The 26,908-nt window shown below is 43.2% G+C and overlaps 1 protein-coding gene across 3 annotated transcripts in view; it reads left to right on the top strand.

Annotated features, from left to right (window-relative positions):
* Positions 1 to 26,908, top strand: part of GALNT7 (polypeptide N-acetylgalactosaminyltransferase 7) — a 120,128-nt gene that overhangs the window by 41,913 nt on the left and 51,307 nt on the right. For all 3 annotated transcript variants that reach the window (XM_054029413.1, XM_054029414.1, XM_054029412.1), the window contains exon 2: positions 12,200 to 12,660. In XM_054029413.1, the coding sequence (XP_053885388.1) occupies positions 12,200 to 12,660 (461 nt within the window). The remainder of the gene's footprint in view (positions 1 to 12,199; positions 12,661 to 26,908) is intronic.

Here is a 26,908-nt window from a genome sequence, read left to right as displayed (position 1 = left end):
GAGGGTGCTCTGAGCTGGGACTGAGGGGTTTGGCAGGTGGGAGGGGGATTAGGGCTGGGGAAGGGGGTTGGGGCACAGGAGAGGGTCAGGGGTGCAGGGTCTGAGCAGTGCTTACCTCAAGCAGCTCCCAGAAGCAGCGACATGTCCCCCCCCCCCCGGCTCCTACGTGGAGGCGCGGCCAGGCGGCTCTGTGCACTGCCCTGTCCACAGGCGCTGCCCCGTAGCTCCTATTGGCTGCGGTTCCTGGCCAATGGGAGCTGCGTGGGCAGCGCTTTGGGGAGGGGCCCCTGACTGCCCCTACACGTAGGAGCTGGAGGGGGGACATACTGCTAATTCTGGGAGCCACACAGAGCGGGGCAAGCCCTGGACTCTGCTCCCTAGCGGGAGCTCAAGGGCTGGATTAAAATGTCTTGAGGGGCGGATGCAGCACTCGGGCCATAGTTTGCCAGCTCTGTTTTAGGGAGAATGCCTTCCGCCCTGATCAACTTTTAAAAATGGAATAGAAGTTGGCTATTGTTTCCAATACTGATTTAGCTCTACCAGCACTGGCAACTTTGGGATCCCTTTTGTTTGAGCATTGATTAGGTGTGCACTGAGCAAGGTTACTTGGCACATTGTTATAAATAGGACTTACGTATACCTGAAAACCAAGAAGTAGTGTGACTGTTACTTACATGATAAGCTGGGGGAAGAAGAGATGCACACAGGACATGGGTGGGAGAGGAGGAAAAATCTATATGGTAGCTATTGCCAATATAGTGACAAAACTGATTACAAACCACCCTACACTGGAGAAAATAGAATCCCGTCAGGGAATGAAGCAAAGTATTTGAGCGAGTTAAAGGCAAGGTGGGTAGCAATGCTACAAATTTATTTTCCTGTGTAGTTATCCAGAACCAGGTCATGCATTAGACAGACATTGTTAGTTACCGTGAGAGTTGAGAGAAATAGATCGAATTTCAATTAAAAAACCACAAACCCCTTCCCCATTTAATAGCCAGCATCCAAACCTATGTGAGTATTTTTCAGGCATTGTAGCTCAATGTAGTGATGTAAAATCTCCGCTAGAATAAGTCATTCTACTATGCTGCCTATCGTATTTCCACTCCAGTTACTTTCCAAATTTGTGCTTATTGTATGACAGATGTTTGCAGATATATAACTCAGCTTGCATACTGTTGTTTGAAATGTGTTGCATAGAAAGCCGGAATGATTCTACCTGTTTTTCTTTGTCTTAAATAGAAAATTAGACTGTACTGTACAGTGTTGTAGCCTTATTGGTCCCAGCATATTAGACAAGGTGGGTGAGGTAATATCTCTTATTGGACCAACTTTTGGTGAGAGAGATGAGCTTTTGAGCTTACACAGAGCTCTTCTTCAAGTCTATTGCATAAGCCTGCTTTTTGTATACTGCAGGCTGGTGGATGTGCAACAGATTAAAATGTGATGTAGATTGTATGCATAGTACCAATAATCTTTTGTAGAATATTTTTATTTTTTGTGACCTCTTGAATTTATTTTCCTTTGCTAGTAGGCTATTATGCTTCTTATTACATGGGATGACATAGACAACTGCTGTGAACACTGAGCACTTTAGCCTTGACTCGGAATAGGGCCTCTGAAGCCAAAGTGAGCATGTGTGTCAAAGGGAATCATGGGGGAACTCAAGTGGATGGATTGTTGAACCACTACTGCTTTTCATACTACAGAGATAGGGTGCATGCAGAGTGGCAGAGGGCAGGTACTGGCAGAGCAGGGAGAGAGGTCAACACTTCGATTCTTAAATGAAGATAAATATTTTCCCAATAACTAACTATAATGACAGCAGCTCTAGGAACCCAGAAATCTCACTTGCCTGAATCTACCAAATCAGCCCCAGCTGGAAATTTTTCGTTAAAAAGCTGCTTACGTGCCTCAAAGGTCTGCCATCTCCATTGCTCAGTCTCCAGCTGTCTTTGGCTCCTACATAGGGTGACCAGATGTCCCAATTTTATAGGGACAGTATTGATTTTTGGGTCTGTGACAGGGTCGGTAGCTCACCGCTGTGGCGCCTCCTCCTGGCCGCTTCGGGGAATTAGTTTTGTGCCAGTAGAGCGCCCTCTTTGGGTGGCGTTCCGCCTGTCGTCTCGCCTCTGTGGGGTGCACGGACTTGCGTTGCTCCCGACGTCGGCATCCTCTTCCGGAGCACTGCCCTCCGACAGTGTCCCTTTGTCCAATCACACCCCCTTCCGGGGGGGCGGTTAAACAACAGCCCCACACCCTCGAGTCCGATCCTCAGAGTCCAGGACCCGGTGTGGTTCTGGCCGGCCGCTCCCTGCGGCCCGTGGCTGTGCGTGGGACAGCACAGCAAACAAAGGGGGAAAAAGGGGGGGGGACTCAGGCCCGACCACTACTCTGAGTCCCGGCCCAGAGGCCCTCGGACGACAGTCTCACTGTCTTCCTTCTCTGACTATTCCTCTGGACCGCTTCCCCAACAGCCCTTCGCTACGCTAGGCCTCCTCCTCCCAGCCCTGCTGCCTAGCAGGTTATGGAGTAGGGCCTTCTCCCACTCTCTCAGGCAGGCCTGCACTGCGCTGTCCGTGGTGCTGGCCTCCCAGCTCTGGAGACAGACCTTCCCCTCTGAAGGCCTGGGACAGACTGACTGCTCCTGCTCTGGGCAGCCTTTTATATGGCTAAGCCGGGCCCTGATTGGCTGGCTCCAATCTGCCTTCTGATTGGCCCTCTGTAAGCCCTTCCCTGATTGGTTGGGCGACTGCGCAGGCGCCTAGGCCTGCTGCAGCCCACTCTTTCTGAGTGTGGGGCAATCGCCCCACCACAGGGTCTTTTTCGTATATAGGCTCCTATTACCCTCTTTTACCCTCTTTCCTCCCCCCCCCATCCCGATTTTTCACTTTTGCTGTCTGGTCGCCCTACTCCTACGTCCTTGCAAACGGAACTATAATCCTGGCATCTTTGGGTTAGGGTCCTGCACCCCTGGTCCTTTCAGCTGTTTGTGGTGTACTTTTAGATGATCAGCTAGACAGACTCTCGAGTACAGGGGTGGGCAAACTTTTTGGCCCAAAGGCCACATCAGGGTTGCGCAACTGTATGGAGGGCCAGGTAGGGAAGGCTGTGCCTCCCCAAACAGCCTGGCTCCTGCCCCGTATCCGCCCCCTCCCACTTCCTGCCCCCCTCAGAACCTCCAACCCATCCAAACCCCCCTGCTCCTTATCCCCTGACCCCCCCCATTCCTGGGACCCCCGCCCCCTATCCAACCCCTCTGCTCCCTGTCCCCTGACTGCCCTGACCCCATCCAACTGCCCTCTGCTCCTTTTCCCCTGACCACCCCTTCCCGTGACCCCCTGCCCCTAACTGGGGACTAGGCTCCCCGGGCGGGAGCTCAGGGGCTAGGTAGGACGGTCCCGCGGGCAGAGGGAAAATACTTGAGTATTTTGTCTAGCACACTGTGGAAATGGTAGACTTCCTACCCAGACCTGGATCTTCTGCGGGGGAGGGGGTTGTTTTTGTTTGTTTGATTTATTTTTGAAAGCTCCCTTAAGCTTATAAGTTTGTCCTCACCAATGCATTGTACGATGGAGAACTTCAGCTACCAGCTTGGACATCCAGTTATACACCAGTATATTTATAGAGTCCACCCACTCTTTTTGGATGTCTGCCTCACCCTATAATATGATTGGAGCTTGAACGTCTGTCTCTGCCCAACTGGAGGGACATTCATAAGATTTTCTTTGTTCAATGTGAGAGGGGAGAATTCAGTTAACAAGTTGTTGCAGATCAGTTTTTTAAAAGTTTGGAAATGGCTCACCGTTGTCTATGGTGAATGTAGTACTGTTTGTATGTGGAAGTAGCTTCTGACCAAGTTGATCCCAGTGGAGTGTAGAAAGTAATAGACCAGGGGTTAGCAACCTTTCAGAAGTGGTGTACCAAGTCTTCATTTATTCACTCTAATTTAAGGTTTTGTGTACCAGTAATACATTTTAACGTTTTTAGAAAATCTTTCTATAATTCTATAATATATAACTAAACTATTGTTGTATGTAAAGTAAATAAGGTTTTTAAAATGTTTAAGAAGCTTAATTTAAAATAAAATTAAAATGCAGAGCCCCCCCGTACCGGTGGCCAGCACGCAGGCAGTGTGAGTGCCACTGAAAATCAGCTCGCGTGCTGCCTTTGGCACACATGCCATAGGTTGCCTACCCCTGTAATAGACTAATTAAGCTACCTTACTTTGAGATAGTAATAGGAGGCCAATTTGCAGTTTGGCAGTTACAAACGTATCTGTAGAACGAGACTGAGGCTGGATCCATTCTGCCTTCTGAAACTGTACAATTATAAACTATCTGGAACACTTGTGTGTGTGGATGTGGGGCATGTTACAAATATTTTAGAAGGAACAAAAGGTACTCGCATTTCTCTATATGTAGAGCTATTTTTCTTGATTCCACAAGGGTGTACACAAGTAATGTATCCTTTAAATTTAGTGGGTTTGGTTTTTTTGAATCGTATGCTGTATTTTTACAACAGGAATCTCATTCATCTCCAACTGTATAAATTGTTGCGAAGAAATTAATATGATTAATATTTAAGATTTTTAATTGCCATGTCTAAGATGACTATCTTTGTGGGTGTTTCTGAAGCACTTTCTCCAGCAAAGATATAATTGAAGCATTCTATGCGAAAACATTTTTGTTTCACAAATAGTTGCTGAGTGGTTCTTATGCTAAGGTTTCTCACTTGGGTAAGCACGAGAAAGTTCTTTGTAAGGATTGTTTAACTTCTTGTGCTTCACACATCACAAAGTAACCAAGTTAGCACAGTGACTTGGCATTCTTTGTGTTTTTGAAAGGCATGTAAACTTTAACTTAAATTCTACCTAATGAAAACCACAGTGGAGCATCAGGCAAGATTAGAATAAAATTGCAATTATGTATACATTTTTTAAAACTATAGTTATGAGGCTTCACAAATTCTAAGATTTACTATAGAACTGAGTTAGTCAATAGGCGGACCGCAGGCCATGTCCAGACCACCAGATGCTTTTGAATGGACCAAGAAATCTTTTTATTTACTTATCATTATTGTTTTTTTCTTCTCTGGAGTCTGGACTTTGATACCTTTACCAAGAAACTGGGATCTTGACAAAATAATTGACTACCCCTACTATAGAAGAATCTAGTCAACACAAATGCTTGTATATTCTGTCTTCTGTGGAAATTCTGAAAGGTTTCAGATCTAGCTTTTAGAGTTGGCAGATTTTTATCAATGTACATCATGGGAAGAGAGTGAAAGATGCAGACAGGGTTTGCTCAGATACTGTAGTGATGGGCAACTATATAAAAGCCTAGATAGGTTGCAGTGCTAACATTCTTCTTTAGTTGAAATAGTCTTAGGCCCAAATTCTGCTTTGATTTTACACCCTGTATAATCCCACTGTCTCTTATGAGCTTGCATTTAATGGATGTCAGGGCCGAGTTTCTCTGAAGATTCAGGAGACTTTTAAATTCCGCTTTTATACTGGATCACATGATGATATTTAATCCAGTGATCTGCAGTCATACAAGTTATTTTTGGATTGTCACAGGTTACCCCCTTTCACCTTAGCTGAGGAGCTTATGTTTTGTTTTGTTTCTCTGAAATTAATAGGTGTCTACAATGAAATCTATCCCCAGATATCAGAGTTGTTACATATGTTTTGAGCCTACCTCTTGAGCAGTTGTCCATATTCTTGTCATAGCTGTTTTTCTTGTGTTGCACTTTCTACAGAGTGCAGTGTGCTGATGGCCAAGTGAAATATACAAAAACTCCTAATTTCTTGAATGTCAGTCTGGTAGTTAGGCCCAACATTTGTGTGTGTCTGTATCCTGTGATCGATTTGGTTATTTAAGCATCATTTCATTTCATTTTATCCCAGCAGCACCAGTTTCCTCTCTGGGACCCAAAATGTACATTTAAAAAAGTCTTATGCAGCAAATTGTTAATATTTTAATATTCAAACACAATGCAGAGTCCTTATTTTGATAGTTACAGGGTTAAACGTTCCACTGCAATCTACGTACTACAGCTCTGTACTAGTGAATAAAGCCAGAAAGTAAAACTTAAATAGTAACAGACTGGTGCAATTTCACTATGCAAACAGACAAAAATGCAAAATGAACACATGCTGCATGAATAATGAAACGTAAATATGTTAATTAAAAAGAAAATTGTTAAAATGTTTGATAGAACAAGATCCTAACGGGAACATGGTTAAGAAATTAAGTTTAAAACAAAGTGTCCCTTGTAAGTACAGCCACAGGCTAGCATATATAATTTAAGTACGTTAATTTATTTTATCCAGTCATCTGTACTGGAAACAGAGTAAATCTCTGACCATTTCCCCAGATTTGTCAAAATGCTACACCCTGACACCTCCCACCCAGCTTCAAGTTAATCTGTTACTATTGTTTTTTGCATGAGCTAAGATCTGGACTGTATGTGGGCATAGGCAAGTGTAGGAAAATAAAACTTTTAATGTGTTAAATGCATGCTGAAGTGTGTAGTGAAGTGTCTAGACTCAGCAAGCTGATGATATCCTGAGGTGATCTCTACGGACACAAATTTTTAGAACCCCAAAAACTAATAAACTAAAGTAATAAACAAGCAGAGGGGGGGTGTTTTTGTTTTTAAATACTGTAATTTGTAGTAGAATTGTGTATAGGTCTTTGAGAGCTACTGTTTGCTTGGCGCATGCTTAGTTATACTGTAAAACCTTTCCATATGTGTCCTATTCTATATACAGACTGAGATCAAGCAGCATGTGTATTGTTCTTTCACACTATGGGCTGGCGAAGCCAGAGCCAAGAATTAAGGGATTAGGGGCTGACAAAGATAGTACTTTTTGTTTAGGGTTACCATATGTCCAGATTTTCCCCAACATGTCCGGCTTTTTGGGCCTCAAATCCCCGTCCGGGAGGAAATCCCAAAAAGCCAGACATGTCCGGGAAAATAGGGAGGGAGGGCCCGGCGGTGCGGGGCCAGAGCCGGGCCAGGACCGGCGGTGCTGGTGCTGGGGGCCAGGCTGGCGGTGCGGGGCTGGGCCAGGGGCCGGCGGGGACGGGGGTGCTCTGCCGGGGGCCGGCACCCCAGGGCCCGAGCCGGGCGGGAGACGCCGGAGCCAGAGCCTCTTGGCCTGGGCAGGCCAGCCGCTGGAGAAAGCCGCTCGGCCAGGGGGGCCGGACTGGGCCGTGCCGCACCCAGCCCCAGCTTACCTGCTGCCTCCCTGTTTCAGGTTTCCCGCGAACATTTGATTCGCGGGAAGCAGGGGAGGGGGAGGAGCAGGGGGCGGAGCATTCGGGGGAGGGGGCAGAGTTGGGGCGGGGCTGGGGCAGAGTTGGGGTGGGGCCCCGTGGAGTGTCCTCCTTTTTTAAAACTAAAATATGGTAACCCTATTTTTGTTAAACTCTCTTGCTCACAACTCTCTAAATCAGAAATAGGTTCCACAGGTACTAAGCTACAAAAAGTAGAGGTGCTTCCAAAGTTTTCACCAAAAAAACCACAATAACTGAATAGCTGCTAGATATTCCTCTTAGTAATTTTCTCTTAACCAATTTGAGATAAATTCCAGTGTGTTAAAGGTGAATCTGTTTTTATACATTGTGAGGTTGTATACTTGCGTAGAGAAGCTAGCCGGGGCTTGTCTCTCTCCGGGGCGGCAGGGAACCACACCGCCTCACTACCTTTGGGAATAGCTCTTGTGGGGAATTAGTCCAGCCACGGGAGTGGTCCTCTATGGCCTTAGTGAAGGTACAAATAAACACAATGAGCCCAGACCCTGGGTCGGGAAGGGGTTGGGGGAGGGGGCACTGGTGCGTCAGGTGCTCAGGCAGGGGCTGAGCAACAACAGTATATAATGGCAAGCCCAGGCCCTAGGTCAGGGTGGGGCAATGGTGAGTCAGGCGCGCAGGCAGGGGCTGAGCAGTAACAGTATATAAACAGTAGGCTCAGGCCCTAGGTTCCAAAGGGCCTGGGAGAGGGGGAGACTGCCACCCGCGATGCAGGCCTTCCCACTCCACTGCATCCCAGCCCAGGGCCCTAGCAGCAGCAGAAGACCCTCTGCTGAGTCTGTGGGGATCCTGGTCGCAACACACTGACATGGGTTCTGGTAGTGCTGCAGCCAGACTAGGGTCGGCTGCCCCCAGGCTACTTCCAGACTCCCCCTCTTGAGGTACCTGGGTCAGGGTGGTGACCTGAGGGGATCCAGCACCATGGGGTCCTCAGGATAGCTGGCCAGGCGCAGGCTTGGCAACTCCTCTGGGCAGCTGGCATGGGGCAGGCTCGGCAGCTCCTCCGGGTAACTGGCGCGGGACAGGCTCGGCAGCTCCTCTGGGTAGCTGGCACGGGGCAGGTCAGGCCAGTCCTTGGGTTTTCTGCAGGCCGCTGGGCTTTCTCAATCGCGAGCTAGGCCAGATGCGTCTGGCCTCCCTGGCGACTGCTTCCCCAGTGAGCCCTGAGGTCAGGCCTTTATACTTCTGGGGCAATGCCTGACCCTCTGGGGGGGGGCGGGCTCAGAGCTCCCTGGCTCCGCCCACTCTGGTGTCTATTGGGGCTCATCTCTCTCCGGGGTGGCAGGGAACCACACCACCTCACTACAACTTAGAGTTTGAGTGTACTAACTGACAAACTTTTAATTTCTTCCTCTCAATTTGCTCTCCTCTTTCATTTTTACACATTCAAAACTGTTATCTAGCTATACATTTTTCTTTCAATTAACTTTGGTTTCTTTTAAATATCATAAACCTTTCCTCTCTTTTAAATAAAAGGCTTCTGGTTTTGTTTAAGATTAAATTAGTACTTCGGACATTATTTCAGAAGTCTCTAGGTAGTCTGTATTCTCAGACTGACTTACATACTCTGTTTCTTAGTTAGGATTTCTATTTTTGATATCTTTATTTGCAGCCATCACATAAAGCCACATTTAGCCAATTGGCTAAATTTTCAGCCTTATGAAAGTCATGCCATGTTTTTTTTTACCATGGATGATTTATAAAAGTGCTTGTAAAAGAGTCTTCTAGTAGTGAGTAAAGCCACTTGTAGATCACACAGTTTACTGTTGAACACCAGCAGCTCTGTGTTGCATCTCAGGTCTCATTTACAGTTAGGACATTGGGCTGTCGTTTTTGCTAATTTTGAGCCAAACAGTCCCCTTTTGTGGGGAAAAAATGTGAAGGAGAAAAACTAAGTAAAAAAAACAAACAAAAAACTTCTCAGTTTCAACTAGCTGAAATCTTGATTCATATTCCCTTTAAGGGGATCAGGAAAACAACAACAGAGACGTGAGGGGCTTGCATTCATGTGGAGCCAGAGGATTAGCAGGGAATCCACGCCCCCAACCCTACACCTCTTGGGGCATGCATTTGAAGAGCTGAGTTCTGTGACTTCACATTTTGGCTGTGCTTTTCTTTGACCACAACTCTGTGCTACTCTTCATCTGAGTGGCTGTCGGATATGGAGTTCTAATGCAGCACTAACAATTGTTTTTACCATTCACAGAGACTGTTCTGATTTTTACCTGCCCTCTTTTCAATTCTGTGGAATAGGGAGAGAGGGTGCTGCAGAAGGAGAACTAACAATGTAGCCTCTCCTCCCTTTCTTCTCAGGCTTTTCCCTCCAATTTTCTCTCCTTTGAAGTGGAAGAGAAGAGAGACTCATAACTCAAAAATAGAGAGATGCTTTCTCACAGCTGTGCCTTCCAAATTTGGTATGAACATTTTAAAAAAGGTTCAAGTGACTTTGACAGTACATTTCTCTTTGGTTGAGGCAAGCCAGATTCGTTGATCAGATTAATTGAACTCTGAAGATTCCTAACTAAGGTGGTATTATTGAGGTGACAGCCAAAAGTAGTCACTCAGTTAACACGTGTTTTGCTGTTTTGGAATCTTACATAACTGTTGCATCAAGGCAGGTCTATAACTGCTTGATTTGGGTTGGACTGTGGCATGCACATTAGATAACATTCCCTCTTTTTATATGAACAACCATAAATAATTCCAGTAGAGTGCTTGCTACTTTACAACCAGTCTCTCTTAAATCGCACTCGCTCCATACCTCTTCTGAGTCTACTTACATTGTATATATTTTTGTCATGCATACATAAATCCTTAGAGAAAACTTTAAACATAAACTTGGATTTAAATCATGCCTATTTATATTCTAGATAGTACTCCCCAAAGGTACAAAAAATATTTAGAATATTAGAAAATGCATCAAGGAAATGCATTACAACACTTTCTCACAAAAGAACCCACCAATTATTACAATACGACTAAATGAAATACAAGATATGGAAGAGCTCTGATGATAAACCAGAACTGATTTGAAGATTGCTGTGCTTCAGCCTGTGAACTCATTCTAAAACACAATAAACACACCACTACCACTTTGACCTGAATCTTCTCTGTACTATGTCTAGAAAGGTAGCTTTTTCTTACTTATTCAGAATGTACAATAAGTAACACCTATCTACTAACCAAATAGAACTCTGCATTAAGGTCCTGATTCATGAAAACATGTAAGCATGTGCTGAAGTCTCAAAGTCAATGGGACTTAAGCATATATGTTAAGCACATACTTTGGTATTTTATTGTATTATGGCCAAAATATTTGTATAGCCAACTGTACAAATGTTATACAAACTACTAGTTGACCTTTTAGTTTACAATGTAACAATATTGCACTATATTGTTGTGGTATAATTTCACACAATGTACCTTTGCATTTTCTTATGTAGAATTGTACATCAGATACCTGATGCATTCCACCTAAAATCTGTGTACTTGTGAATATCTCTGTAAAACAATTCCTTTTTAAATAACCCCAAATTGTCCACTCGTACACACTCTCTCGTGTTTTTTCCATTGGTACTGTACCATACTTGTATCCCATTCAGTCACCCATACTCCACTGACACCTGGAGGTTCATTTTAGCAATATGTGTATCACTAAATTAATTTTACAATTTAACAAAACTACACTGTATGGATTTAGGAAAATTCAAACTAGTTGTAATCAGGGTGGATTTGATTTAAATCACTAGTCAGGAAGACTCAATTTAATCATGGATTTCTACATAAAAGTGCATTTTTTGTTGGTTGTTATAACCTTAATAAATATTCTTCACAACTCGGAGATAGATGTAGGTTTCATTTTTAGGAGGTACACACTATACATTTTTAAAGTGATTTATTTTGAAAACTTTTCAGATTAGTTTTACAACTATATCAGAAAATGAAAGATAATTGAAGCAGATATTTATGGTAGCTCTTACTCTTTTCACCAGTCCCCTCCTGTGTGTGTGTGTGTTTTGTTATTTGTGTTTTGCTTTTTCTTCTTCCTTGGCAGCTTATTACCTCCTGGCAAAATGTGCCCCAACACATGCTGAGCTACTTCCCTGTTGTCTTGGCCTTGCAAGATTTCCTAAAAAGTAACAGTTATAGATGAAAGTGTGAATGTAGTAGTGTAATAGCTTTTTTTTTTTTTTTTTTAGAAACTTGGTTCATTCATAATTTCTACAAGCGTTAAAATACCCTGGTGCAACAGACTCTTGATCAAAATTTCTACTTTGTTTGCCAGATGTCACCTTGGTTTAAATGCTTTCATCAGTGTTCTAGGAAAAATTAAACTTTACCGTTATTCCTGTTTTCTTCAGAATTTGAAGAAATCTTAACAATAGGTCCTAAATTGATGGCCTTTGTGGGATTTTCAGATGCACTCAACATTACCCTAATTGTACTAACATTGAATTCATTGAGTTAGGTCAATGCTGAATGCTCTTGAAAATCCTGTTCTTCATATCTAGTGTAAACATTGAGACCCTTTTAAAAGGTGCTATAGAATTTTAAGGCATTATTAAATAACTCCGTGTTCTTTACCAAACCATTTTATAAATGGGAGAAATTCAGCCAGAGAGAGTAAGTGGGATTTGTGGAAGTTCCTAAGAGAATTAGGAGTACTAGTCCTGTTAGAAGTCCCCAGTGACTCTCTCTCCAAGCATGTGGCGGTTGACAGTAGAACCTAGAGTCCAATCTGTAAACAATACTTGCTTGCTATTACTGTTTAATTACTACTTTAGTACTGAGTATAAGCATATAAGGTTTAGGATTAAAAAACTGAGTTCTATATTTATCATAGTTTGTAATGGTTTCCTGCTGCGTGTGTGTTTTAGGAGGACAAAGAAGCTAAGAATCCCGTGCCAGACAAAGGAAACCATGGACTAGCTCCCGGAAATGAGAAATTCAAACCTGTTGTACCCTGGCCTCATGTTGAAGGCATGGAAGTGGACTTAGAATCTATTCGAAGAAAAAATAAGGCCAAAAATGAACTAGAACATCATGTTGGTGATAACAATCAGCAGAACATCATGCAGAGGCAATATCTCACATTTAAGCCTCAGACATTTACATACCATGATCCTGTTTTACGACCTGCAATCCTTGGTAATTTTGAGCCCAAAGAACCTGAGCCTCATGGAGTTGCTGGTGGCCCTGGAGAGGAAGGCAAGCCATATGTATTAGGACCAGACTACAAAGAATCCATTCAAGCCAGCATTAAAGAGTTTGGGTTTAATATGGTGGCAAGTGATATGATCTCGCTAGATCGGAGCATTAATGACTTGCGTCAAGAAGAGTAAGCAGACTTCTTATTTTTTGTTCTTGTTTTGTTGTTGTTGAAGGATTGCATAAATTGTTTACATCAGTTTTAACCACTTCTTTAAAACTACAGAATAGATGAAGAAATAAGATATCTTGTGTTAGCAGACCGCCTGTTGCATCATACCAAACACTTTCCTGTGTTCTTATTTTACTTAATCTTTTCTTGAATATTAATTTCGATTGCTTGCCCCTCTGAAGTAGTCCATTCTCATGCCTAATCACTTGAATTAGGATGTCTTGGGTCAGCCACTTCTTTAATTATTCTCTTTTATTTTTAATCTCTCATCAAGATTTTTTAATATTGTGAATAAGCTTTTTTATGTCCTTTTAAAGTTTGCGCAGAGCATTACAACATTTCCTCTTCCCATCACTCCGCAAGCCCTCTAAAGAGAGCTCTTTCTAACAAAAAAACAAAACTAAGAAATATATTCTTTCCCTTGATGTATGCACCTATAACTCTGATTACCTCCCTACATCCACAAAACTATTTATCTGCCATAGAGCTGTTTAGAACTGAAAGCTGACATCAGCATAATCCTCCTAACCACTTTGCTTCTTGCGTGTTATAGTGAAGAAAAGAGCCCTAGAGATTTAAATTTCTTACTCTGGTGTGTGGGGGGTTTGGCGTATATTTTGGTGGGACTTGGGAGTTCTTAACAGTTTCTTCCAATTACTCTACAGATACTCTTTTTGTAGCAGCTTGACAAGGCTGGATTGTGTTCAATTTTCATATTTTCCTTATTAAATCTGTGTTAAGAAAAGGTCCTCGGAGTTCAATATCTTGATCACTGCTAAATCATTTGCCACTATTATCTTTTTTTTTTTTTCCTGTTTGCTATGTGAAATATGGTACTTGTCTATCTCATTCACTTGCCATCCCCATATGTGCAGCTGTACCAACCACAGGGCTTGAAGCCAAGCTCTGGATTGTATGTCTCCAGCTGTGGCATTTGAATCATTGATTGAGTGATTGGTTACTGTAGCACCACCCGTGTATTTTCTGATGAGTGTTTTCCATTCCAGGAGCTGGGGGACAATCCGCCATCTGCTAACCTGACTCCTACTTTTATATGTTCTGTTATTTGAATTTACTGCTGCTGCATGCCTGTTAAGAAAGAAAAGGAACGTATTGTGAATGAACCGCATAGACACTACAGCATTTTCCCCCCCATCTTCTTTTTTTTGTGCTGAGGTCCACAGATTCAGTACAATGGGTACTTCTGCCTGCTTGCAGCTTGTGGACGGTTCCCTGCAGTTTTTTCTGCCTCCACAGAGGCCAGCAGCTCAGCCCGACTTCCTTACCACAGAGCTTTTCTGAGGGAATTTCCAAATGTTATTTCAAGTGTTTATAAGATCAGCTGAATAATTTGTTTAATTCCCAGATATGTCCCAGGGCTGCTTTTGATTTGTGCAGAGATTGACCCATCAGCTTCACTTCCCCTTCTGAGGTGTCTGCAGCAGCTGCTCCCCCTGCAAGCTTCAGGGCGAGCACTACATCAAGAAAAGCCAGAGGCAGAAGGAAGAGTCTGTATCTCCCTGCTCTCCCCCTGCCATTAAGTGTCTTGCTAGGGAGCAAGAGTGTAGTTCCCTTCACAGCCCAGGCTGGGTGGGGTCACCTGGGACTCTCTCTTCTCTGGGGGAGAAAGGATTCAAGCAGACTGGAAAAAAGCTGGCATCAGGGCAAGCAGCTCCCGTCTCCATGCGGGGAGTGAAGCCAGAATGGCAATGCACTTGAGTCCCAATAGCCCCCACCAACATCCACACCTCTGACTGCAGAGGTGTGTTGGCCCCCATCCACACACACACTTTCCTTTCCCTTCCCCACCCTGAGTCCCCTTGGATTGGGGATGGAGACACAGATGCTGCCAACATTTGAGAATGCAGTAAGGGGCCTTTTGGTTCAGCTCCCTCTCCCCTGCGGCCAACTTCATCCTCCCTCTGAAGCAGGATTATGGGGACAAACTCCCAAAGGGAGAAATTAAATGAGTAATAAAATCAGTGCTGGGTTCTCCTGCTCACCTCAGAGTGCAGCATGGTTGATCAGTGTAGAAAAGACAGGCTATAGATGTGCTGATTCTTTTAGGCATGCAAACATGCAATCCCACAAAGGCAGTTCTTCCTTCTAAGGAGAGGAGGACCAACTGCCAAAATCAAAGTTTGAGAATCAAATAGTAAAATATATTTAAAATACAAAAAAAAAAAAAGAATTGAGCCTCTTTCAGGCAAGAGAGTATTGAATATTGTGCAACTTACATTTAGGAAGTCTACTGTTGTCTTGGATAGCTAGCTATAGCTTGTCTCTCCTCATGCACCCTGGGAAAATGTAATGGAGGGATAGGGGTTTCCTACTGCCCCCAGAAGATGGGGAAAGTATCTGGCTTGCATCTCCAGCTGCTGCTGTGGTTCAACGTGCCCTAAGGGCCAGGCTGTTGTTCCCAACTTGAGTTATAGGTTGCCATGTGTCACCATCACCTCCATTTCTTCCTCTCAGCTGATGGCTGTGGAGCGATCAGAGGGACAGCAGGTCCAGATGTGAAAGAATTAGTAGCCTGTAAGCCGTTTCTTGACTCACCATTTCTTTCATTTTACTCTACTCTCTCACCAGCCTCCATTTTATAAGGCTGGAAAGTTGCTTGGTTTGCACACCTGGTATATGTACCAAAGAGAAACGCAACTATTTTTCCTGGTAGTCAGGGACTCAGTGTTTCTAACTGGGGGAGACTTTTACTTGAAAGAGTGGCCTACTCCCTGTACAGGATCTTCACAGGCAGTCAAGTCCAAGCATGCATCCGTTCAGCCCCTCCTCTAGGCATGAAAACTCTCAAGTAACATCAGGCCAACAAAAAACCCCAAACTAATATGATTGGTCATCTGACAATCTGAGTCTCCCTCTTATTCTACTGGCGGGTGAAAAGTCCAGTTTAACTACTATGATAAAGCAATGAAACACAGCCTTGAGTTCTTCCAGGAGGGTTTTACAATGGTGATCTGAGGGTCCAAACAAAAGGTCAAAACTCTGATATAACATTCTCAGCCTTTACAAGAAAAAGGAAATTTAGCACAAATCCCAACATCAGATGCTACCTTAGGGCATCAACTTTATTCCTATTCCACACGGTCATAGAGCATGACCTTGGAAACTTATTTTGCAGCAGTACTCAAGTTGAACCCCTGCAGAAAGATTCCTTTTACTTTCTATCCATTAATGTAGGCCTCCTGATGGTTCCTATCTCCAATCAGATTAGTTGGAGGGAGGGGTATTTTGAAATTGAGCTTTCTCTAATGAAAGCCAATATTATACTTTTAATTCTGGCAGGTAGTCCTTTCTACAATCATCACATTCATTCTCTATGCAAATTCAAGAAATAGTCCTCCTTCAGTTAAGCATCAAAGTCATTGTCTTATGAGAACTGACAATCTCAGGGCAGAGTAGTCATCTCTCCAGTATTGAAATCTGCTAGACAGCACATGGCTATCAATATATAAATTCACCAAATTCTGCGTATTGGTTATCCAGTCTTAACCAATGCCATTTACATTCTTTTGGCAAAAGTCTTCTTCATGCCTTAGTGCATGAGAAGATGGATAAGATATTTATGGATAATCTACCTCATTTTGGATGTCCATGGTTAAAGGATGATCCTGCTTCCCTCCCTGAAGCTACGGTGCTCTGAAAATCCCATTGTAATGGATCTGTGTACCTTAGCATGAAGAGGAATTGGAAAATTTATTAGTGCTTCTCTCAGAATTTCTCTTTTCAAGTAATAGGATCCAGAGATCCAGTCCATTCTAAGAACAAATGGATCATCCAGAATAGAGAGAGAAACTGATATCCAAGAATTTGGGTTTGTAGTCATATTAGAGAGAATTTACCTTGCCCCAAAGTAGGAGAAATTGTTGTTGTGCTTTTTTACCTAAAGTATATTATTTACAGATTGTATTATAGGAAGGTAGATTTGAATTATGCTGGCTGTGGAAGTTTTCTCAACTGGAGGGAACTTCTGGAGCTGAGGCATTCTCGGGCTGCTAGTGCCTGACAGGTCTCTCCTGCCCCCACACTGAAAGCAGATTGAAGTACCCATTGTCACAGATCTGTGGACCTTACTACTCGAAGAAAAAAAATGTTCAGGTAAGCGTGGATGAATTTTCCTATTACCTGGGTTAAGCAAACCATTGTTTCATCTTACTTGACATGGTGATTTTCTGTATAATAATAGATGTTTCTAAAACTACTCAGTATGCAGATGTGTCTCGCATGCAAAACAAATGTGTGGCTTTTCTAGCTTTTTTTTTTTAGTATAAAGCACACATTTTTTTTACTGTGCCTTAACCCCCAAGAAACAATTGAAATTGGAGCTGCATACTCTAGTTTTATTTCCAATTACACACACAAGCCTACATTAAAAACATTACTAACCTTGCAAAACCATGCACTCAGAAGTTAGGACATCCCAGAAATAAGATTGCCTGGTCTCGAGGGAGCGTCCACCGTTACTCTGTGGGGATGGTGTATGCAGTCTTGTCAGGGTAGGAGCTGAGAGAGGTTCAAGCATGCTTAGTGAGGGTGGATTCTTCAGAGATTAAAGCAGCTAAAATCTAAGTAATATCTACTGAGCATATGTGAACTGCAATTTTTTCCCCCAAAGGCTTATAACTTGGCCAAATATAGGTGGATTTTCATGGTGACAGCACCAGGCACATCCCTGACGCAATGACCGTGAAATTTCAAGTCCCTGCTCCCAAGCATAGGGATGCTAGAGTTCTTCGAGAAAGTTGCCAGAATTTTTTAATATGGGCAAAACAACTTATTTTTCCCTAACCTTGTTCTATGAAATGGCTGAACCACTTTGGCTGAAATTTTTCCAAAAAAAAAATTTGAAAGAGAAATATATTCAGCATGTAAAATTCCAGCACAAACTGTTAAAGTTTGTGGAAGTTATAAGCAATTGAATACAAAATCTTATAATGGGAGGTGTCAGGCAAACTTAACAATAGGTGGTGCCAACAGTCCTGTATAAAAAACTACACAGAAAAATGTATCCAAGACCGAAACAACAGGACTTTGACATTTCATATCCTTAAGAAAGCTGTGTATACACTGCATTAATTATAGCAGTAATTTTACTGCTTGCAACCTTTACTCTCGTGATAGTCAGTGAGGTAAAAAAGTTCTCCTATTAAAAAGATATATTTGATAGAATAACCTAAATCCATATGTGGCCTCCTTTTGGTAGAGAGGGTTTACTGTGCTAAGTTAATTCAAACCAAATACAATGTAAAATATGTATCTGTATTAGAAACTTAAATCAAGAAATATTCTCTTAGGGTATACTGTGAATAAATAATACTTAGAAACTCCCTGTCTGTCCTATTTACTAATTTTTATCTTATGTTAGAGCCCTTAGGCCAGAGATGTTCATTCTGTTGATCAGATTATATGCCAGGATAATAAAGCGGGATAATTAACTATGTTGGCCCTAGGAAAGGATGAGTACTCAACGTATTGTTCTTCTATTTGCCATTTTATTATATAACCAATAGAAATCGTGATTACAAACGTGATGGCTTTGTTAGAATTTTATTTATACTAGATTTTTATCTCTCTCCCTCCCCCCACTATTTACCTATATAGGACTTTTCAGTTATAGGAGAAAAAATTGAGTAGTTTGATGACTGGTTGATTAAAGTATTTGTGTGAATGTTTGTGACATAACATGGTGAATTAGGTTAATCTCTTACATAATAATAGATCCAAGGCTTGTGTGTCTCAGATGCACAGCATCAAATACCTCAGTCTGCTGCTGCATAAGTGCTGCACTTCTTAAAATCTGACTTTGGTCAGCATGTTATCATTTTAAAGTTATAAACTGAGTCAGGCTATTTTGCTGGCAAAAAAATATTCATTGTGATATAACTTAAAATAAGACTTTCCATTAAAGCAAATTGTGTGTGTATTATTAGTTGAAGATAAAACAAAATTATCATAGAATTGTTCTCAATAATCTTTAAACCAGTAAGATCCAGATGTTTAATTATATTGCTCCTTTGAATTTATTGTTGCTCTTCCTCCCAATTCTTCCAGGATTTCTCCTCTCCCTTTTCCACCTTTAATTACATTATAGCCCTTACAGGGCATATCCTCTGACTATATACAACTATATATTTTCAATGAAGGGGTACTGTCATCATGGATAATTTATTAAATAAACAAACACCTTCTGCTGATTTACATTTATTTTCAGTAATCTGAAATAAAAAACAAGATTCTCCTTTCCTATTCTTTTGGTCGCCTAAATATAACATAGTTTAATTTTTTTCAAGATCAGTTTTTATAAATGAACAATCAATCCACTTTGACTTAATTAAAAAATGCACTTCAGAAGTGTCACAGTTGCTTATCATGTGCCAAACACAACTTATTTGTGTACAAAAATTAAGAAAATACTTTCTTCTATATATTTTTGCAGCAATGTATATAATTCCACTTTTACAATAAAATATACTTTGACAAATTATGAAAAATAGTATGGAATAAAGTATTGTTTCTAAATTGGTAAGGGTTTAGCAATAGGGTGGAGTTCTCCTTTTCCCTGCTCCCTAACATTTTAGGAACTGATAAGAGTAAGACAGTCAATCATTTTGATGGTTGTCTCAAAAGTGGAAGAGCAAAGACCTTTTTTTTTTTTTTTAAATCCTATAGTTTTTGGAGGTCAGGGAAGTTCTCATTATTCCTAGATTGTTAAAGGTAGGAAAGAACCTGTCTTGGTAGGAAGATAGGAGTATGGTGAAGAATCCATCCTCCCTATAGCAATCTGGTGAAAAATAGCCCTTTATTAGTTCAGAGTCATCATAATGATGTGAACTATCCCATCAACATCCACTGTCAATGGCAGATTTTGTGAGGAAGCCGCTGCTAACAGGAGAGGGACAATATTTAAGCTGAACGCATAGAGTGAGTTTAATATGTTCTAAACCAGCGGTTCTCAATGGGGGGTCCATAGCCCCCTGGGGATACACGAGCCCTTTCAAGGGGGCTGCGGGGCTCCGTGGCTGAAACCCAGACCCTGAGCCCTAGCGCCCCTCGTGGGGCTCAATTCGGGACTCCTGGGAGTGCAGGGCTGAAGCTCTGCTGGTGTAGTGCTACAAACAGCTCCCTGGCAGAACTTCCTATCTAGGTTGTACTGAGCACGCTCACCCAAACTGAGGCTCAGTAGGTAACTGCTATTGGTGGGGAAATGTGCCGGCTGCTGTTTTTGCTGTTACACCGGGCACTGTGGGGCAGCTGCTGCTCTGACTGGTGCCATGGAGCAGGCAGCCACAGTGTTCCCTCCTCTTCTGTTGGTGCCCCGGGTTGAAGCTGCTCCTCAGTTCCCAAGTCCCAGCTCCCTTTGCTCCCTCAGAGGCAGCCGGTAAGAGCCGCCTGGGTTGGGAGACCCGGCTTCGTGGCTGGCAGACCCCTCCGGGAACAGGGACTGCAGGGGAGCCTTCCCAGCACACAGCCCCTAGTACCCCCTCTCCCTGCACCCTCAGCTACCCCTTGCCTGCACACAGCCCCTAGTGCTGCTCTCCCTGCACCCTGAGCTGCCCCCTGCCTGCACACAGCCCCAGCTACCCCCCTCCCTGCACCCTGAGCTACCCCCCTGCCCAGATGCAGCCCCTAGTAATCCCCTGTGTGCACACATCCCCAGCTACCCCCTCTCTACACCCTGAGCTACTCCACTGCCTGTACACTGCCCCTAGCTACCCACTCCCTGCTCCCTAAGCTGTTTTCAAACTTTTTGAGCTAAGCCCCTCACCTGTGAGTTGTAATTTTTGGTTGTGTCCCCCCCACTCCCAAGCCAGACAGGCAGGTGGCCTGCTGAGGTGAGTCAGGTGGCACTCCCTCCCTGCACCGCTGGCTCCCCGCCCCCAAATGGAAGTCAGACTACGCCTATGCCCAAGGCCCCTGCCCCGAGCCCTCTTTCCGTCCTCCTCTCCCCCAGCTGGGGCCTGGAGTTTTTATAGCATGTCGAGGGGGGCCTCAGAGAGAGAAAAAGGATGAGAACCCCTGTTCTAAACAGCTGTTAATTTTCTAGTCGGCTCCACTGTATAACAAAGGAGATTCCACAGGAGGACTCAATGCCAAAGCTTGCTTGCTTTACAAAGGTGGTGATTTGCTTAATTGCATTGTTGTACTAATTACACATATGATACTGTTTAATTAAATAAGCTTTTAGTAATTACAGTTGGTATCTGTCTCCTTGGAAACTAAGCATTAAGGACTTGCTTTCATTATACACGAAGCCTAGGAAAAATCAATTTTTGTAATATGGCACACTATAATAATTCTATGAACTACCAAAAATGAGGTTTTATTACGCAAAAAACATAAAAAAACAGTGTTTTACTGAGACTTAAGTTTATGAGAATCAAATGAATTATAGCAATCAGACTTGAAGAAGAAGGCTATACTCTTGACCGCATGTCCTCAGCTGCTTTGTTGGCAAGACTCCAAAGGAGGGGAAAATATAGCTGTTTAAAAATATAATTAGCAATGTATTGGTGGATCAGACCTCCAAGGTCTTGTGTGTAGCAGGAAAATGTGAAAGCATTTTTCTGTACCAGTCCAGCTGTACCAGTGCTACTAACAGTAGAAGAGTGTACACGGAGCCAGTACGCTTTAAAACTATGTGCTGTTGCCATTATATATTTTTCCATTGTAGATGCACTCCGAATGTGGGTTATTCCCCTCCTGGGGGGGAAGAGACGTTGGCACAGACATAGGTATTTGTAAGTGAATTTATTTGTACATGTACTCAGTCTGAAATGGGGAGATTGAGCTGTAAACAGAACATTAGATTCCAAAAATCAAATGTGTATATAGCACAGCACTTTCAGAGCTCTGTATTCAAGTTCTCCACTAGACCTTGCAGCTTTTTTCCATCTGCTGTATGCAAGACTTCCCAGTCCTCACCTGTCCACTCTCATCATGTGTTTTCTTTTGTTCTAAATGCTTTTGGGCAAATGGAGTGTTGCTCACCCACTGTCAGATGTTCAGTAGCACAAAAAAGAAACCCAGTACATTCATTGACCCTATATGCTCAGTATCATTTCCTCAGCAGGCTTGTTACAGGAGAAAATACCATGTTAGAACACAACTTAGCAATATGATGTTGAACACAAGTTAGCATTTGGTGTACACAAGAACTGTTATGATTAACAAATCAAATCAGCATGAAATACAATTGATTAATATAGCCTAAACTTAGGCGATAAAGCATATAAGATAAATGAATGTTAGCACTAAGATTAATCTTCTCCAAAAGTCGGATACACTTTTAAAATCACCCCATTGCAAAACAGTGTATAATAATAAAATAACTATGATTAAAAATACATTAGTTCATATAGGTCATAAGGAGCCTCTTTTTCACATCATTTTTTCTTCTTTTTCCAGACAACCAGGCAAATAGGGTGGGAGGTTGTTTTACCCCTTTTGCATTTGGGGGGGTCAAAACCTTTCCAAAACTAACTACAAAATCTTTAGGAATACAGATAGAAGAGCAAGGTAAAGCAGAAAAATTCCAGCATGGAGTCCATGATTTAAGTGCTGTGAAAATGTAATGTGCAGAGTAGCATGAGAGAAATCAAAGCGTAGTGTGAAAAAGCATTATTTTTACCGAGTGCAACAGAATCTGAAATATGAAACTGGTAAAACAGCAAATATTTATTGGGATCATAGTCTGAAAAATACCTTATTTCAAGGGCCATCGTTCATTTTTGTCCCAAAATTACCACCATTCCATACAATTTGTGTCCCCTTATTTTATTGTTGACAATTATTTACATCAGAAATAAAGAATCTTAAAACTGATGCTATAGCAAGAGTTATTTACATGAAAAAGAATAAATTCTGCATTGTTTTAACTTTCCTGCATTAACATTTTATTTATTTATTTAATAATCCCATATTTGAGATCTTTGCACAAATTGTATTCCACATCTGGGCACTGGCAGATTAAGAGATACCCATTCTTCCATGCACTTTAATAAATGTAGTCACTCTGAAAAAGTTTGTTCTTTGGAGACTGAAGGGCGACGGTAGGACTGGAAGAAGGCGAAGCTGGGATGTTGTGGGGAGCGTTAGCCATTGCAGCACAGGCTCCAGTTGTTAGCTTAACTAAATAGCTGGGGGGATGCTATCCCCTGTTAAGTCATTGAAAAAATGGTAAGCCAAACTGAAATGATCGGTTTGGGGACTGTTTGTTCACCTCCTCTCCAGATCACCTTCCTGTTTTATAAAATATATTTACATTACTATCGTTTACATGTGGATTGCCTATAAACTGGATAGAATATTTTCCATATGTAAATTGGAATGCTAAATTTACTTGGTCACATCTAGTTAACAACAAAAATGATGCATCATAATAGCAATCCTCAAGCCCACTTCCGGATTATTTTAGGTCCCCTTAGGTAAGAGGGTGGGCTGTTAAGACTTCACAATATTAAATGGCTGTTGGTTATTTGCAAAAGGTCATGGACCTTTTCCTTTCTTTTGAGATGACAACCATAATCCATGCAATGTTTTTTGACTTGCAGAAAGTCTTGCAGTTACAAATTTAGGATTTTAGTGCTGTCAACAGAATATCTGAAAATGTTGTTTGGGGATTTTAGTTGGATATTTTGTGACTGGCAGTGCAACTCTTAAAAATAAATGGAGTTTTGTTTTAACTATTCTTCCTAACAAAACTTGATAACAAAAATATGTCCTGGGCAGGCTTGAATTAAAAATTTTACTATGATACCAGTATGCTCGTCAGTGAAAGGCAGTTGGAGGGAGGTAATGAGCAGTCCTGACTGCAAAAGATGATTGTGAATGAAAAAATTTGCTTTTAAAAAAAGACTTTATTGTAGGGTTACCATATTTCAGCAAGCAAAAAAGAGGACGGGAGGAGCCCCGCCCTAGCCCCGCCCCTGCCCCTCCCACTTCCCGCCCCCCCAGAACCCCCAACCCTCCCCCCGTTCCTTGTCCCCTGACTGCCCCCTCCTGGGACCCCTGCCCCTAACTGCCCCCCAGGACTCCACTCCCTATCTAAGCCTCCCTGCCTCTTGTCCCCTGACTGCCCCAACCCTTATCCACACCCCCACCCCCAGACAGACCCCTGGGACTCCCACGCCCCATCCAACCACTCCCCACCCCCTGACAGCCCCCCCCAGAACTCCCAACCCATCTAAACCCCTCTGCTCCCTGTCCCCTGACTGCTCCGATCCCTCTCCGCACTCCTGCCCCCTGACAGCCCCCCCGAGAACTCCCAACCCATCTAAACCCCTCTGCTCCCTGTCCCCTGACTGCTCCGATCCCTCTCCCCACTCCTGCCCCCTGACAGCCCCCCCCCAGAACTCCCAGCTCCCCACCCCCCCGCTCCTTGTCCCCTGACTGCCCCCTCCTGGGACCCCTGCTCCTAACTGCCCCCCGGGACTCCACTCCCTATCTAAGCCTCCCTGCCTCTTGTCCCCTGACTGCCCCAACCCTTATCCACACCCCCACCCCCAGACAGACCCCTGGGACTCCCACGCCCCATCCAACCACTCCCCACCCCCTGACAGCCCCCCCCAGAACTCCCAACCCATCTAAACCCCTCTGCTCCCTGTCCCCTGACTGCTCCGATCCCTCTCCGCACTCCTGCCCCCTGACAGCCCCCCCGAGAACTCCCAACCCATCTAAACCCCTCTGCTCCCTGTCCCCTGACTGCTCCGATCCCTCTCCCCACTCCTGCCCCCTGACAGCCCCCCCCAGAACTCCCAGCTCCCCACCCCCCCGCTCCTTGTCCCCTGACTGCCCCCTCCTGGGACCCCTGCTCCTAACTGCCCTCCAGAACCCCACCCCCTACCTAAGACTCCCTGTTCCTTGTCCCCTAACTGCCCCCTCCTAAGACCCCCCCCAACTGCCCCCCAGGATCCTACCCCCTACCTGTACCCTGACTGCCCAAAACTTTCTCCACTCTCCCCAAAAAGCCCCCCCCCATTTCTTGACTGCCCCCTCCAGAACCTCCCTGGCCCCCTTACCCTGCTGCTCAGAACAGGGTGTTGGGCTCTGTGCGAGCCGAGCCGGACACGTGGCTGCGCTCCCCAGCACAACAAAACCCGGTCTGGCCCTGCACAGTGCTGCTGGACCGGGCTGCAGGGGAGAGCTGCCGGCTCAGAATGCAGGGCGGATCCGGCTCCTCTACAGCTGCTCCAGAGTCCAGCCCGGGACTTTCCTGCAGCCCTCCCAGCTGCTCGCTCTGCTCTGCCGGGGGAGGGGGGGAATCCCGGACATTTTGAGTGTTTTACAAATTCCCCCCGGACGCTATTTTTAGAACAAAAAGGAGGACATGTCCGGGTAAATCCGGACGAATGGTAACCCTACTTTATTGCAGCTACTGTACCAGTACCATACCACTTTTGAGCAAAGCATCAGAAAAGTGAGCAGTACAAAATAGTTACCACTAGGTGGCATGATGAATCACAAATCTTTTGAAATTGGAATCAGCTTAAAAATGCAATTTGTTTATGAAGGGTTTGATAATATCTTTATATAATTTTAGAAGTAAATTAGTTATTTTTAATGTCTGAATGACACTTGGAATATGTTTCAATAATGTAAATGCTAAGTTTTTAAGGCCTACGTTTTCAAAACTGCTCATTAATTTTTGGTTCTCCACTGAGCCTGAAATTTTTAGCTACTACAACTCCCATAGAAGTCAATATAAGTGCTTAATACCTCTGAAAATTGGGCATCCTAAATGAGTAGACACTTTTTTGAAAATATAGGTCGAAATGACTACAATTTATAGATAGATAAGGTTGTGTGCAAGAAAAAATGTCCACATTCCTTTTTCTGGTCGAAATAGAAAACATAATTTCTTAAGCAAGAGAGACCATGACACCAAATTTCTTAGGAATTAAAAAACTAAAATATAGATGAAAACTTTACTCTTAAGATATCCAGTATTAAATAGCCCATTATAATTGCTTCTCTCCCTCTTAAGTTGGGGAGAATTCAACTTGACCACAATACCTATTCTATATCTTTCTGTTTTTGGTATTCAAGAGTTGTAAAAATGGAAAAGATCCATGAGGATATCTAGTTTGTCTCTTTGTCGCTTCAGGGTTGTTCCCTACGCTGCATTTTATTTTCCCTGCTGCTTTGTGAGTTATAGTTTCTGAGCAATGATTTGAGCACTAACTCAAATGATATGTTCTAATCCTCAGATTATTGTAGAGGTTCCATGAATGTTCCATATTGTGGAAGTCTATAATGATTATTTTTAGCTGCTGTCATCAGAAGGGACAATAGTTATTGTGGTGGGAATACATTTCTGAATACTGACTTTATTATTTTTATGAATTTATGATAGTATTAAGTTGCCATATCGATAGCCCTGCATTTACAGGACAGACACTGTACTTCGTTGGGAATACACATTTTTTCATGTTGCCAAGATAATGCCTGTTTTCTGGAGGGGAAAGGCATGCATGCGTGCATACACCTAACAGAGTGAGAAATTAACTCTATTTCCACAAAAACAACGAGGAGTCCTTGGGCATAAGCTTTCGTGGTCTAAAACCCATTTCATCAGATGCATGGAGTGGAAAATAAGTAGGCAGGTAAATGCTAGTCTCTAAGGTGCCACAAGGACTCCGCATTGTTTTTGGTGATACAGACTAACACGGCTACCACTCTGAAATCTATTTCCACAGTCAATCAATTTTTGTCTGTTAAGGATGGTCACTCAGCAGTACTCGTCGTTGTCTGATGTGAAGACCTGCTGCCAGAAGTTGAGATGATCACCCACAGTAGTGGAAGATTCTATTTGTTCTGCTTTTAGACAAAATGTTCGGGGGAGACTAGTGAAGAAAACCTGAAGAGCAACTGACTAGCCGCATGTTAGTTTCACTGTGGTGTCAGTGGGATAAAATGTTTATGCTCCTTCACAAAACAGATATGATCAATCCCCCTTTACCTTGTCTCTTTCCCTCTCCTGCCCCAAAAGGATTGCCTTTCCTGTGGGGACAGGTGGGATATCTGTAATTTCATGACAAATTTAAATTGCTACTGCTGTGCCTTATCTTCCTGTATTTCTCTCAGTGTTAACGTCATACTTGGAGTGTGAAAGGTGCTGTATAAAAACAAATTCTAATCTATTCTTTTTTTAGTCTGGACAGTCATGATTTTTAAGTTCAATATGAAATTATGT

This window comes from Malaclemys terrapin, chromosome 5 (genome assembly GCF_027887155.1).
Source record: "Malaclemys terrapin pileata isolate rMalTer1 chromosome 5, rMalTer1.hap1, whole genome shotgun sequence".
Lineage (NCBI taxonomy): Eukaryota > Metazoa > Chordata > Testudines > Emydidae > Malaclemys > Malaclemys terrapin.
This window is presented reverse-complemented; position numbering and strand designations above follow the sequence as displayed.